The sequence below is a fragment of the Taudactylus pleione genome, unplaced genomic scaffold (assembly GCF_031769625.1).
Source record: "Taudactylus pleione unplaced genomic scaffold, aTauple2 ptg000366l, whole genome shotgun sequence".
NCBI classification, from domain to species: domain Eukaryota; kingdom Metazoa; phylum Chordata; class Amphibia; order Anura; family Myobatrachidae; genus Taudactylus; species Taudactylus pleione.
The window spans coordinates 1,434,863-1,450,558 of NW_028284767.1; the positions used below are offsets into that span (position 1 = coordinate 1,434,863).

Below are 15,696 nucleotides of genomic sequence, written 5' to 3' on the forward strand. Positions count from 1 at the left end.
ATATATATATATATATATATATATTAAAGCTCTTGAAATATTCAAAAGTGATTAATCCGATTCACACACAAGCTCTGCTTTCCTCTCAGCAGACATAATGCCAGCCTCACCCATAACCTTCATCTCTCATATTCTGCTTCACAAACACTCCCGAGTTTCCCTCCTGCCAACTCACCCCACATCACCTTTTCAAAAATATTGTTTGGCTATTAAGAAGGAAGCAAGAGACACAGCCTAAGCCTCTGGTTGGCATGTAGGTGCATGCATGCAGCCAAACATGGGCACTTTAGTTCTAGGTTCTACATACACTCACTATGGGAGTACACAGGGTAGACACATAGAATGCACACACACACACACAGCTGTAAGCCTCCTGCCATCTGTTCCACCCTGCCGTTCTCTGTATAACTGCAGACTATAACTCAGGGTTGCATCATAAGAATGAATGCTGGGGCGGCACGTGGACTGTGCACTATTGCTGACAGCAGGCGTCTGCTTCGTTTCTTTTTTACATTTTAGACACAAGTTTTGGGAGGTGCCAGGGGACAGTAAAGGAATAACAAACTAGCATTACCAGTTAGTTGAGAATATATATATATACTATTTAGAAATATAAAAAAAAACCATGTCACTCACAATTTGCAAATATTGTGCATGGGAAACACAATTTATATTAAGTGTTGGAAAGCCGTGAGTTAAACCATTATTGCAAAGCCGATGCAAAACTTAATATTGTGGTGATTACAAGTGTATGCAATTAATCTGTGACCTGACCCTTGGTATGTGTTTGAGATATCACAATGATGCATTTAATCCTATTGCTATGGCACAAAGCCCTACTGCTTCCTCGCCGAGAATGGGACTGTTGTTCATGTACCCTGCTTAAGTTTTCGGATTTGCTTTTCCAGCACACATACAGTGGCATTTCTGGCTGGCACAACATGGCAAACCGGTTATGTGTTTGTTGGTTGGGGCGGGTTTCCTCATGTTAAACTCAAAATAAGAGACAGGCTTGGCCCTTCTCCTCTCACCATGCGCTTGCCAAAGGAACAGGAACACACAGTGTTTCCTCCACGCTATGCAACTGGATATAATTACTGGTAACCATTTCAATACTACTCAGACCCTGATTTACTGTAACATATTAGTCTGCAATACATCATTCATGACATTTAATTTGCATTACATTGTAATGATCTTTAAAGTAAATTTGTCATCCCGACCACAATGATGCTCCAAAACATTGCCTAAGAATAAATGGAAATGATTAAAAATGTCTCATTCTAAATCTACAGTAGCAGCCATGTTTTTCTTTTTTTTCAAAACTACTATGTGTACTCTCCTTGGAATGGCGTGCCGCTGGCGATAGAAATGACGTGCAAGCAAATAAGAGTGCCTGAAGCAGGTAAATAAGCATGAATGTAAGTTTTTACTTGATGAAATGGCAAGAATATCATAAGTAGCTGTTGATATACAGTACAATAGAAATACAAATGTTAATTTCTAGTGCCAAGTGCATTTTAGGACCACAGTTTACCGACATAAGCCCGTATTCAATTTGAGCTGAGCCGCAATACTTTTTCGCCTCCTGGACTTTTCGCCTATATCGCGTGTTTTGCAGGAGGAAAAGTATCGCGCGCGTGTCCGCTTATCCCCGTATTCAATTTGAAAGTAGGCGAAAATGGGACCCAGCGAAATTTAAACAAGCGGAAAGTACTGACATATTTGGGGAAATCAGCCTGACACTCCCCAAAACATGCTCTGACATGGGGGTACCCCCCGATTTGGCTTGCTGAAGGTATTTGGTGTTTTTTTAAACGGGCTCAATAGTATTCTGGCGTATTTTTTGCAGAAAATAACTTATCTCAGCAAATTTGGGGTACCAGCATATTTTAAAGTTGCCAAAGTTAAGTTTAAAAAAACGTGAAAAATCCACCTTCTGCAAGCACCTGCAATGAATACAACACCTGGGGCATACTTGGGGACCCCCCCAGAGTCAAGTTCGCTAGTTTTTAACTTTGTCCCCCAACATTTTTTTTCTCCCCCAAATTCAAAGTGATCTTTTGGGGTGTTCTAAAGTGTTTTTTTTTTATTTATTGACACAGTTTACCTTTGGGGGACTGTCTAAAGGCTGCACAGGGGTTCCCGCAACGTTGCACCCCAAAACCCCAATTCTGCACTTTTTTCCGCCTGCTATTAAAACTTTTTTGCCTATTACATTGCATTGACTTTCCGCCTAGGCGGAAAGTCTTTCAAATTGAATACGGCGATACTTTTCCGCCTGGCGAAATGACATCATCGGCGAAAAGTTTTCGCCTAAAAACACGCGAAAATGGCTTTTCGTTCCAAATTGAATACGGGCCATATTTGCTGAAGAAAAATGTTTCTTTATTAATTAACAGCATCTCTATAAGTGCAAATCACTTTGAGGGAGATGTACTAAGTCTTGAAAAGTGATAAAGTGGAGAGTGATAAAGTACCAACCAATCAGCTCCTGTCACTTTACAGGCTGTGTTTCAAAAATAGCACTTAGGAGTTGAATGGTTGGTACTTTATCATTCTCCACTTTATCACTTTTCAAAGTTTAGTACATCTCCCCCAATGATGAAAAGGACACTATTAACATTCACAGTAGGCTGTACTGCTCTGTGATTGCGTAAGCCTGCCTTTGGTACTACTTTATAGAAGTGCTGAACAACTGGCAGCTTGAGACCTGGCAAACCTACACCACTCTCCACATGTCCCTTTGTACAAAAATGCTTAGAAGCTTCCCCCAGTAAAAACTCTACAACTGAGCAGCCATTGGAGGCTTTCTACCTTCTGAAATGTTTGAAAGCTGCTGCACTGGAATAAGGAGCTACAGTCTAACATAGCACGAAATCAAATGTCTACTTTCATTTTGTAAACTCCATATCAAAAATACATAACTGGTTGCTATAGGTTACCGCACTTATCTCCCTTGCAACAGTTTTCATATACAGTATGCCCCTCTTTTACATCCATCATACCAGTAGAAAATCAGGCATGGTACCATAATACAAAGTATCACATAGAAAGAAAACAATATCCTAAGGGGTAAATTTACTAAAGTGAGAGTTTTTAGAAGTGAGTTTTAAAAGTGATGTTGCCCATAGCAACCAATCAGATTCTATTTAACATTTAACTAGCACCTTCTAGAAGATAATAGCTAGAATCTGAATGGTTGCTATGGGCAACATCACTTTTAAAACTCACTTCTAAAAACTCTCACTTTAGTAAATTTACCCCTAAATATAAAAAAGATGCCATCATTCATATTCAGCCAATAAAGTGTCACTGTTGGCCATGTATTGCTCAAAGGCAAAAAAAAAAGTGTCACAATGGATATTCCAAATAGATACCCTGGTTGCTCCGAAACTTGTCTGTGTTTGAAAATAATCTCTCAGTGTCATATAATGAGCTTTGGCACAAAATACTTCTAAACACAAAACAAACTGACCATCTCCAGGAGGACTGGTGTAAAATATACCATTGTATCCAAAGATCCGAAGAGAAAATTAAAACGCAAAAACAAATAATATAAACATGGTCACGTTGGCTGAAATTCAGTGACGTGGAGGAGTAGAAGATACATTATTCCAACAGATATAAAACTTAGCTCTATTTATTTTGATAATATTGCTAAATGTAATACCTGTTTTGCCGCTTGGGTGTTCATAGTCGCTGCCCATCACGCTCTGTACTGGGGAGGAACAAGTGGAAGAAGAGGCGCAAGAAGCTGGTCGGCTGAGGTCAACGACTGACTGGTTAGATGGAGGTGGTGTCAGGTTGGCTGGTGAGAAAGGCTGGTGAGGTGGGCTTGGTGGCAGTCCATTTTCCAGTAGGAACTCATCCAGGTCAACATATTCTATTTCATTGTATGGCAATGTGCGTTCCCATAAAAGAGATCCAAGGAAAGCACAGTGAGAAGGACGAGGTCCAGTCATTTCATCCTCCAGTTTTCTCTCTTTATCCTTCACGATACCTTCAAAAGAAGCATATTAAATAGTCAGGTACCATGTAAACATTTGTTGCTTCTTGATATTGTCAATTTCATCAATATTTATACATAAACATTATTTCCGATTTAAACAATAAATTAAGAAACATTAAAATAATATTGCACAATGTGCACAAATGGTATATAATTCACTGCAAGTCATCAGACTACAGCTGCCATTTTTCTGGCAAGACTGAGACAATGAAATGTAACGTGAGCGGTTTCTATGTGCTACAGTATGTTGGTATACACTGCATTACCAGCTAAGCAAATTATTTAGGTTCAACACTTTAAAATGGCTTCAGAGAGGTGGGGGGACCAATCAGAAGCTGGAATATCCAGATTGTGGCTCCTGATTGAGACTCCTGCTCACATCGCCTCTCTGTAGTATCACACAGCTTTGGTTTTCACTTGGTCCTGTGAGACTTGAGTTTCGACAAACATGGCTGCATGGAGTAGTTGGAGCTCCAGGACTTTGAGGACAGTAAGAGCATATTAGTAATAAGGGGTAACACAGATTTCAGGCCAAAAGTAATAGGGTGAGAGTTTAGAAAATGTGAGAGTTTAGCACTAATCTCTCACTTTGGTCGAGTTTTATCTTCAAAATGGGAAAACATCAGGATGAGAGTTTAAATCGTGAGACTTTTTTTAGTCTAAAAACATGTGAGTTTGCATGTTCTAGGACTTTATTACATTGTCCGAGTTTAAAGAGTGTGAGAGTTTACTGCTAAACTCTCACCTTATTACATTTGGCTCTTCATTTCTAAAGGCGCACATCCACTAGCAGATGAGGTAATGACAGTACGATTACGACATTGTAATCGTACCATCATTCCCTATCCCCTGCAGTGTCTACACTGAACCAGGGGCGTATCTATAATGGGTGCAGGGTGTGCGGGGAACACGGGCCCCTGGGTCCAGGGGGGCCCCGCACCGCACACCCTGCACCCATATTATTACTTACCTCTCTGGAGTCCAACATCGGCGCGGGGGTCCGGCGCTGTAAAACGACGGGAAAATGGTCGCGGCGGCCATTATCCCGTCGTTTGCGCATGCACAGTACAGAGAAAATGGCCACCACGGCCATTTTCCCGGTGACCTGTGCATACATTATAGACTCTGTGCACACTCTAGTGCCCAGAGTCTATATCTCCGGCGCTGGCCGCGCACAGCTCAGTGCGCTGCTGGCCACCGGGCGGAGAGGAGGGAGCCCGTGTCGGAGACTGCACACTGGACACCTCCTCTCTAGAAACGCCCCTGCACTGAACAATTAGTCATTCAGTGCAGGCACCCTCCATCATCCATGAACATGGCCAATCTGTCGTTAGCAGCAGATTGACCGGCATGTTCAGCCGATGATTGATGTCGGAAATGACCAGCGGGAGCGCGCATCGCTGATCATTTCCTACATTATAGTGCACGATTTCTGCACGATTAATGAGCGATTGCACGATTATGATGTCGTAATCGTGCAATCACTCATTAATATCTGCTAGTAGATACACGGCTTAACTATTGCAGTCTCTTTTTCCCTCCAAACATTTTTAGTTTTCTATAAATATGTAATAATTAACATTCATTATCATTGTTTAGTTATGCAATTGATTACTTAAGCATGCTTGGATATTGCACATGAAACACCGCCTTCAAGTTATTACATAACAAAGCTTACACCACTGTATGGGTCTCTACTAACCAACCCAGGTATATAATACAATGCAGTCTGTCTGATTAAAGCAGAGAAGGTAAATGTCATAACCTCCCAGCATCCATGCGGCTCCTGTGTGAGAAATGTGGCACAGCAGCGATGTATGTTTTCACTAACTGGAAAAGTCGTCATACTACTGGAGCACCACACTCTTGCGATTTCACTTCTTTCAACATAGGTTTGTTTTTTAATCCATCTAGTACGTAAATAAGACCAGACTGAGCTTCTCCTTACTTTGGAATCAGGATTTCTTCATTTAAAAAAAATAAATCTAAAACTGCTGTTACTTTGCTTTAGAGCAGTTATTTAACAGCACTCTAAAAAATACCACAACGAAAGCAAAACCAAACATTGGTTCTAAACGAATACAGTTTGTAGTATATTACTAACTCAGAAGGCCAGGGAAATGAAGTGCAGAAAAAGCTGCAGGGCCTGAAGTTGCTCACCATTAGCTGCTCACCCCTAGCTGCAGATCCACGCCTCCAGCTAATCTGCATTAAGTCCATCTCTTCCAAACATACACACTGAGCTGCTCTGAGTAGGGGCCCAGCGATGCCAATCTAGCCACCCAGCCCACAATTCTGCTCTCAAAAGGGCAGACTGGAGGCCTCTTCTCAGCATGTCCCACTTATTTCTAGAAGAGAGCTTGGTGCATAAAGGGAGTACAGGGTGTACCCAGAATTGCTGGGTGGGCTCCACTCACCTCTGGATCCTGTAGCAGCCAAAACCCCTTTCACCTCCTGTAGTTCTCTTTTCACCCCCTGTAACCACTTTGTAGGTCCTGCCTAGGGTAGATGTACTAAGCTTTTGTGAGAGATAAAGTGGATAGAGATAAAGTACTAACCAATCAGCTCCTTACTATCATTTTTCTAAGCCTGTAAAGTGACAGTTTGGAGCTAATTTTTTGGTACTTATCTCTCTACACTTTATATCTCTACAAGGGTAAAGTACAACTCTAAACTCATGAAACAGACAGAGACTGTGAACATCCTGATAACATAAAGCAGTAGCTTGTGGTATGGGCAATTGTAGGTGATTTTTTTTAATAGTAATTTTAGAGCAGTTGCATGAGATATACACTGACTGTAGTAGGTTCTTACGTGGTGATCACATCTGTGTACATTGGCATTCTCAATCAGCAGCGGCAAATAATCCAATTTTCTGGATTTCCGGGTCTTGGTCACATGCGAGGCCAGGAAATCTGAGTCCACCAATGCAGACCCTGGCCTCATCCCTCCCGGAAAACGTGGACGACATGCCCCATTTCCAGGAATGGTGGCCAGCGACGCCCCCTCTCCAGTCTCTAAACGCCGCAGCATGTCAATCATGATGCAGCTTGGGCGGGGGTCTGCGAGTGAGATCGAAGGACCCGTTCTGCACATGCGTAGAACGGGTCCTGCGCATGCACAGACACCAAAACTTCGGAGATGTGCGCTAAACATCGGGTTAGCACACATCTATGAATCAGGCTCTATATCTTTCAGGATAAATGGTCCTTATATAAACTATTCATGTTATTTCAATATATATAAATATACACCTTTTTACATCTACAGTACTCAAGAATGTTATTACAGTAGATGCTTTTAATCTTAACTAAGATTTAGTGGTCATTTAATACACCTGGCCTTGGTTTGGAACAGTCAGATGAAGCAAGATGAACATTTCTCATTTTGACAAAAAAGTATTTTAACAACCCAGCTTCAATTATAACGCCTATAATTTCTTTCTCATTGACATTATTATGTTATTCAGTGAACCAGTATTTATTTTACTTATTAAAAACACGTTACTGTCAACAATGGCCAAATTAGCTCTGCTAGGTGTACAGTAAAACATTTGCCACATGGTCTGTGCTGTAAACACCTAGTACTACACGTGCTGTACTGTACTAACTCAACCAGTCAGGTGTCAGACATGCAGGACACGGTGCTGAGCTCCAGCTTCCTCGCTCACCTGGAATGCACCCTACCTACATATGCTCTGCCTTCTATGACTCATAGACAGTGCTCCATCTTATTGCGCAATACAGCTTTCTTGTAAACGCCAAATGTCGGGAGATGGGAAGATCCTTCCCAATGAATATGTAAAACATGCAAACTTCCAAAAACAGGTGATTGTGACACAATACATGTAATATACCACAGTGTTCTCCCCAGAAATTTTTTCCAGCCGGGTGGCATCCAAAAGTAGCCGGGTGGGGGGGCCTTCACAATTATGTGCGCGCCGGTAAAAGGGGTATCTCCCTAACCAATCCAGCCCGACAGGTCTCAGGCTGCTCCCCCACAGGCTCCCAGTCAAAAGTGCCCATTATACAGTGCCCCCTGTAGTTTTCCCCTTTATGCATTGCCCCCTGTAGTTTAACTTTACCCTTATGCATTTCCCCCCTGGCTGAAGTAGTGCCCCTATGTAGTGCCCCCAGACTGGTCCCTTATGTAGTGCCCCCAGGCTTAAATAGTGTCCCTTATGCAGTACCCCAGGCTTAAATAGTGTTCCTTATGCAGTGCCCCCCAGGCTGGCCCCTTATGCAGTGCCCCCAGGTTTAATAGTGTCCCTTATGCAGTGCCCCCAGGTTTAATAGTGTCCCTCATGCAGTGCCCCCAGACTTAAATAGTGCCCCCAGACTGGTCCTGGCCCCAACCCCAGCCCAGCACTAACCTTTACTTGCTGGCCGCTCCCGCTGCCTCGAGCTGACTGGATCTAACTAGATCCAGCAGGCGCGCGGGGCAGGCTCCTCACGTCGCGTGTGACGTCATGACGTCACCTGCGCAGTGCATCACTGGGAACGCTGGCCTCTCAAACGGTCGGAGGCTTCTTTAGCCTCCGGTCACTTCAGAGACCAACGTTGCACAGCGGGGGTCGGCGGGAAAAAGTGCCGGACGGCAGGCTGTTTCTGCTGGGTGATGCGCCCGCAGAAAACAGCCTGGGGAGAACACTGTACCACTATGGTCTATTAAGTTACAGTTACTAGCAAAAAATTATGATTCTACCATTGATGTGTCCTGATGGGATATAGTTAAAATGCCAATGGCCGGGAAGCCGTGTGACTAAATCCCGGCATCTAAATACCGACTCGAGACTAAAGACAAGCGTTGGAAACCCCGACACCCGTTTATATCCCGACGCCAAAATCTAGACAGAGGCTTCCTGAACAAAGGTAAGCCAGGCAGTGTTAGTGCTTAGCCACGCAGGGGGGGGGGGGTTAGGTTTAGGGACCCCCCAGAGAGACTTAGGGTTAGGCACCATCCCAGGAGGGTTCATTTTAGGGTGCGGGGAGGGGGGGTTAGGCACCCCTGGGAGGGAGGTTAGGGTTAGGAACCACCCCGGGAAAGTTAGGTTTAGGGTGTGGGGAAGGGGGGTTAGATTTTGGCACCCCCAGGGAGAGGTTAGGGTTAGGCACCACCGGGGAGAGATTAGGGTTAGGAGTGGGAGATGGGAGGGTTAGGGTACTTACCAGCCCCAGTCAGGATCTTCAGCATTTGGGCTTGCGGCATCGGGATTAAGTGAGACGGCTTTCTGGTCGTCGGCATTTCTTACCCAACCCACCCTAGATATCTACACACAGTGGAGGACCCATGTTGTCACCTGAGCCTCTAACCCCAATGATGTCACTAGTTCCAGGTGAATTAATAGGCAGCATTCCTATGACTGACCACAAAATGGCAGCATCCACTGTGCATAGACAATAAGAACATGTTTAAGACTTACTGTACTTTGCCTGTGCAACATTCCCCCAACTTTATTGAGCCTGATGAATGCCAGCACTAGAACCATTCGGACAACACCCATTTTAACATTTATTTACATTGCACCAGTTTAGCGTTTTGACTGGGGACAAATACAGCAGTAAAGTGAGAATGGGGAATAGGCTCCAATTTGCTGGGCCCAGCGCGATTCCATTGATATTGCCACTAGATTTAAAGTTGTTTTGCCTTGAAACTAATTACCACTTTAAATCTAGCGGCTATGGACCTGCAATCGGAGCCTATTACATTTGCGCCTGGGTATTGACAGACAAAGTGGTAAAAGGACCCTGTTTGGAAGGTTTAGTTTAGGAAACAATAATAATTTAGGGGGGAGGTTGTATTAAATTAAGGTCGTATTAGCTTTTAACTATGGCAATTTCATTGGCATAGGCCTTGGCTGTACACCTATTAAATCCCCACTAGCGTCAAAGACTAACATTGCAACAATATTTTGTTTCCATTTTTTTTCATTATTTCATTTCACACGTTTTGATTACATTGTATTATCACATAAAAGGATAGAATGTGAGCATTTTACATTCAGTTGATTTTAATTGTCATATACTGTATGATAGGTGAGATTGCTGCTGTCTACTGTTAAGTGAGGAGGTCTAGAAACACAGTAATATCTTTCTATATTGCAATAGAACCAAAACACATTTATTTCTCTACATGCAAAATAATTTGTATTTTCAGAAAATTTTTTGCACTGAGCTATTTTTTTTTAGGTAATAATGTCTTCATAGTTTGGCAATTATACAATTCAGAGACTAAAAAAAACAACTGTTCATTGGAAAATTACATTCCTGGGCAGAAATATAGCTGCGGCTATCTCCTCATGTACTGCATGTTCTGCATATTACAAGTAATGCAATAATTTGTGCATATATCTTGCTAGTCTGGCTTCTGCCATTCCCAGGTAGTATGTGCATAATACTAAAAGCTCTTACTACACAGATGAGAAACATATCAAACATATTTTTAGAGGATGAAACAGCTGCTATTAATTTAACCCCTTAGAATGCATCTATTTAACATACATACCTATTTTATTAGCCGGTACCTGAATAAAACATGGAACATTGCCCTAGAGAATCTATGGAAACTATGGGCCTACGGAACGCTATTGCGATCGCTGCTGATTATGGACACAGGTCTGCTGCGAAAATATGCTAATGAATGCAAACGCAAAGCCGTCGCACAGCCAACATAGACACCCTCTACCGCTGTCTCACATGCGTAAGACCTCGCAAACCAGCGTATACATCGGTAACATTGAGTAACATCGTCTCCACATGCACAATTACAACAGGTCTGACCTTACTCAGAAATTGCTAACCTCATCGCACACAGTGAGTACTCCAGCTGCGCATGCCGTCATGGTGGCTAATTTATGCACGCCCAAGTAACAGCATTCAAACGGACACACCTGCGTTTCTCCAACCACTCCCCCGTCACCACCCCCAAACGCTGACCTCCCGTTACTCACTCTGCGATTGCTTTGCGTATGCGTAACTGATCGCAGTGCTCACTTACACACGTGCACTGCAATCCATACGCATGCGCAGTACGCACCATCGGCCAATCTGCGTACGCTGTTGCAATTGTTATCTGTGATGAATTAGGCCCTATATACATTGCAGTTTAACAGTATCATAAAAATTACCACTTTTTGAGTTTAATGAATAATGCATTTAAAATTTAAAAGAAGTTTAACTTCATAAACCCTTGGTCATTATAAAACATGCATACATCCGTTTTTAGAATGAGTAAGCATATTTGCTTTTAAAATGCTCTTCAGTGTTAAAAACAAGGAATTAAGGTTACCAGTGCCCATACATCATGTAGAGTTGGATAGACTATAGATAGAGGTAGGGTTGTGTGTGTTTCCCAAATACTGGGTATAAAATAAACATAACATCAAAGTGAGCAGTAATGAGTAAACTCATAAAGCAATATGTAAACACTGCAGTGCATACAATGTGACATATTATTAAATAAATAAATAATCAAACAGTATCCTCGGGATAACAAAACAATGACAGCAAACTGACATTTAAAAAATAAAGAGAAGATTACAAAGTAAATATAGCGAAGACACTAAGGAGGTACAGTATAGGGTGACAGATTAGACCAGTCCCATTTCACCAAAGTATTAACTAAAATAAAAAGTGTGTGACAGGCGGAGGGGTAACATTTGGCTGGAGTAAACCTATGACATTGCATTAACAGATGGGAAGGTGGAACACATGCTTGTACTGCAGGATAGATAGATTAGATAGATAGATAGATAGATAGATAGATAGATAGATAGATAGATAGATAGAACACTTACAATTGGTTAGTTCTTTTGCCCTGCGTTCTTGACCCTTTATGGGCCCTTGCAGCAAGCTCTTCAAGCTCACCATCCCAGGCCCTGGCACCCCTATGGGAGGCGTGGGATGCAGCTGTTGGCCCTGTATCTTCTCGTTGCCAAACAGCTGGGTTGTTGGCCGTGCCATCTCCTCTGACAGTTTGCACGTCAATAAGAAGCAGATGATGATGAAGAATAGTCTCCAATGGTACTTGCTCTCCTACCAATGCCTCTTTTAATCCAGATAGGTTGGTAACAAATGCCCCTTATCACAAAAAAAGGTGCAGTTAAAAAAAAAGCAAATCAGTAAAGCAAGAATGTAATGCAAGATGCCAGCTCAGCAGGATAGACGGGCTGACTGCTGGCATAGGATGCACTGACCGCTGTTCTTGTTAAGGGGAGAAAATAATAAAAGTTCCCCCATTTCCTGATCAATGGGAAACTGTTTTGCTATGTTCTTATTTTCTTCCCTGGCAGTGACAGTGCAGGAGGGGTCAGCATCCATGCAACGAGACCTATCTGGCAGCCAATCAGCTCTGGAGTTTGCAGCTTTTTTTCTGTGCACCATTTATTTATTTATTATAGCTATATGTTTATATCAGCTGCAGCTTGCTGCGATGTGTGCCTGAGCTGCTGTGCCTGCCTGCCTGCGCTTATGTGTGTATTTGTGTTTAGCAAGTTGCACTGGGATAGTCATGTGGCAGTGACATGGGGAGAGGCAGGTTGGCCCTGACCTATTTTTGTCCAATCACCCATCGACTAGGAGGGGCTTGACCCAGTTATGGCCAATGAGCGTCGCGGAGGGGCGTGTTCCGTGGAGTTAGGTACACATGGACGGGCATGTGTCACCTGGCTGTGTGCTGATTACAGGGAGCTGACTGAGTGTGTGTGTGTGTGTGTGTGTGCGGCAGGAGTGCTGTTTGCTGCTTCCCTTAAAGTGACACTGACTCAGCTAGTGGCAGCGGGCGGGGTGATGTACTGTACACACAGTAGCTTATGGGCACACGTTGTACAGAGCCCGTGTCACTTGTACCAGTGCACCAGTACATAAGCCGCGGCGTAACTGCAACAATGGCTATAACATTCTGTATCTGTACAGTGTGAATTTGGAATGAAGAGTGGAATGTTCACACGCTGCAGTACATTATAGAAAATAGTGATTCATTTCTACCTACTGTAGGGACTGATCATTTATATACTAGGAAAACACAAGTGTGCATTAATGCAGAACAACCAATCGACAACTATGAACAAACGTACAATTTGGTCGCTATGCAGACAAATGGACAACCATGTTGTCGCTATGGATTTGACCGAACGATCTTTTTCTAAAAGAAACATTCATGGTTTTCTCCTGATAGTTGAAGTTTTCCCATCGATGGAGAGTTTTCTTGTTTCCCTGCTACCGATTGTGAAGTGGCAATGGCCCCTCATACACCTATCACATGCCACTTAAGGATAGATATCGGATGCCGATAGTAACCATCGATGTTCCCGATACGGCGGAAATACTTTTTTCCATTGAATTGCAGGTTTGATGGTTGCCAACCATCCAATGCAGCTTTACGATGTGCATTCAACAACCTTGTACCATACTTCCCAACTATCCTGCTCTCTATGGGAGATCCCGCTATTCATGGACTGTTCCGATGTCCCACCCGCGGGCCGCAGTGGTTGGAGTTGGTAGGAGCACTGTGCAGCGGGTGAATAGATGCCGAGCGCATGTGTGCAGCATCTGTTCACAGTGCAGGGAGAGCCTGGGGGCACCCCTCCCCCAGAATTATGAAAATGGGGGATCCCGATTTTTAACTGCAAAATGTTGGGAGGTATGTTGTACGCAGCTGTGGACAACCAGACATGATGTCTTCAGCTCATCCTATTATTAATATGTGTGTACCATTTGGTAGTGGTAGACATTAAATAGTATACAGTTGATTCACGATATGTACTCAGGGTTGGTCTGGCCCACAGGGGTACAGGGAAAATCCCCGGTGGGCCCCATTGCCTGAGGGCCCTACCACTTGCTCAGTTTCAAACTGTGCACCTGAACTATACTATTAGAGGGTCAGTTAAATGGGCACTAATGTCTGTGCAAGCTTCTGTGGTGAAAGGCCTCATCCCCTGTGGTAACTGACCATGCCCCAAAGCATGGGCCCCTACAACTGGATTCTCCCGGTGGGCCCTTCATGCTCCAGTCCGACACTGTATGTACTAGACAGCTCAGGACTTAACCAGGAGACCAGCAGCATGGTTTATCATGTAGAAGTATGGTTGTAGAGCTGTACTCACAGTTATATACACACAGTATTCTGGATGGAGCGGAGCTTGAGTGGACATACAGATCGCCAGCCAGTTATTGTATGTAGGTATTGGTGCACACACAATCAATCAATCAGTGTGCCTTTTCTGGATGCATTACTTGTTTATACTACAGGGTTTCTCTGGAGCTATGTAAAACACATCTGACAAGATGGTGCCGCACATGCACGGAAGACCAAACGGGCCATCTAAAGGCCCATCATGGGGGCAGGCAAGTAGCGCACTCCATATTTCAACACCCCCATTGCAAGCTTCTCCATGTTACACAAACAATTTTTACGTTTAGCTTTGTTGCAGCAACCTGTAAAAAATGGACGGTTAGACAAGCAAGAACATATCAACATTTGGAATGATTCTAGTGACTGTGACGTAAGTCCTTTGATAAGCACGTCAGCAGGGTTTTTCTCACTAGTTATGTGAACCACTCCAACAGATCCTTTCTCAAAGAGTTCACAAATAAAGTGCTGTGCTTGGATCTTCTGTGATGCTTGGTGCTGTACAACAGATCATTTGCATCTCTATTGTCTCAATGATGGTGGCTTCCTTGTTCATGAGACTAAACACACTCAAGGAGCCAAATGTAATAGGGTGAGAGTCTAGAAAATGTGAGAATTTAGCAGTAACCTCTCACACTATTACATTGGTCAAGTTGTATCCTCAAAATGGGAAAACATCTGGATGAGAGTTTAAAACGTGAGAGTTTTTTTGAGTCTGAAAAACATGCGAGTTTTCTCTGTTGCTTTGTCCTCGGACTCTACTACATTGGCAGAGTTTAAAAAGTGTGAGAGAACTCTCTCATTTTCTAAACTCTCGCCTCATTACTGTTTACAAATTAGTCTCTTCGTCTATTTTGGCTTTCCACTCACACCAGACATTTCTTCACTTTGCCACTTGGATATCACGGGTTCACAGAACGTTACATTTGCAAACTCTTCATAATATATTTTCGGTTGTTTTCCACTATTTGACCTTGCAGAAGTTATTTTCTGTGGCTGAATATCCATGCTGGTAGCTTCTGGTTCAGATATATCTCCAGCTGCTGGCATACCCAGTGACACATACTTGTTCTGCATTTTCAGCTCCAGCTTTTCTATAAACGGTGCTGTCTCTTGGAATATAATACCTCTTGACTTGACAAGCCTTCCAGTATTTGGATTCCAAAGTCTACCTTTTACTCTCTTGGCTACATCCAAGCATGGTGCACTTCATGGACTTTGAATCCAGCTTACCTCATCTTTCTATGGGGATATGTACATATGCAGTACACCCAAAAACTCTGAGATGTTTGACAATTGGTTTTCTTCCAGACCACGCTTCTATTGATGTCTTATCTTTTAGGGTAAATGTAGGAGCACGATTCTTCAAATAAACTGTTGTAGATACTACCGCCCAAAAACACTAGTTTAAGCTTGCATCTTTTAGCATACATTGGGCTCACTTACATCATTCTACCCCGGCATGTATGCTATGATCAATTGATGTTCAATGAAATGCTTCTTTTGGAAGATTTCCACATCTTTGTTGAGTATTTTAACACTTATGGGCATGCACA

The 15,696-nt window shown here is 43.1% G+C and overlaps 1 protein-coding gene across 1 annotated transcript in view; it reads right to left on the minus strand.

Annotated features, from left to right (window-relative positions):
- The window catches only part of DBP (D-box binding PAR bZIP transcription factor), a 52,853-nt gene extending 40,701 nt beyond the window's left edge, over positions 1–12,152 (minus strand). The window contains exons 1-2 of the mRNA XM_088444541.1: positions 11,808–12,152; positions 3,674–4,003 (exon numbers count right to left, since the gene is read on the minus strand). Coding sequence (XP_088300667.1) covers positions 3,674–4,003; positions 11,808–11,973 — 496 coding nt within the window. The 5' untranslated portion in view covers positions 11,974–12,152. The remainder of the gene's footprint in view (positions 1–3,673; positions 4,004–11,807) is intronic.
- Between the last annotated feature and the right edge of the window lie 3,544 nt (positions 12,153–15,696).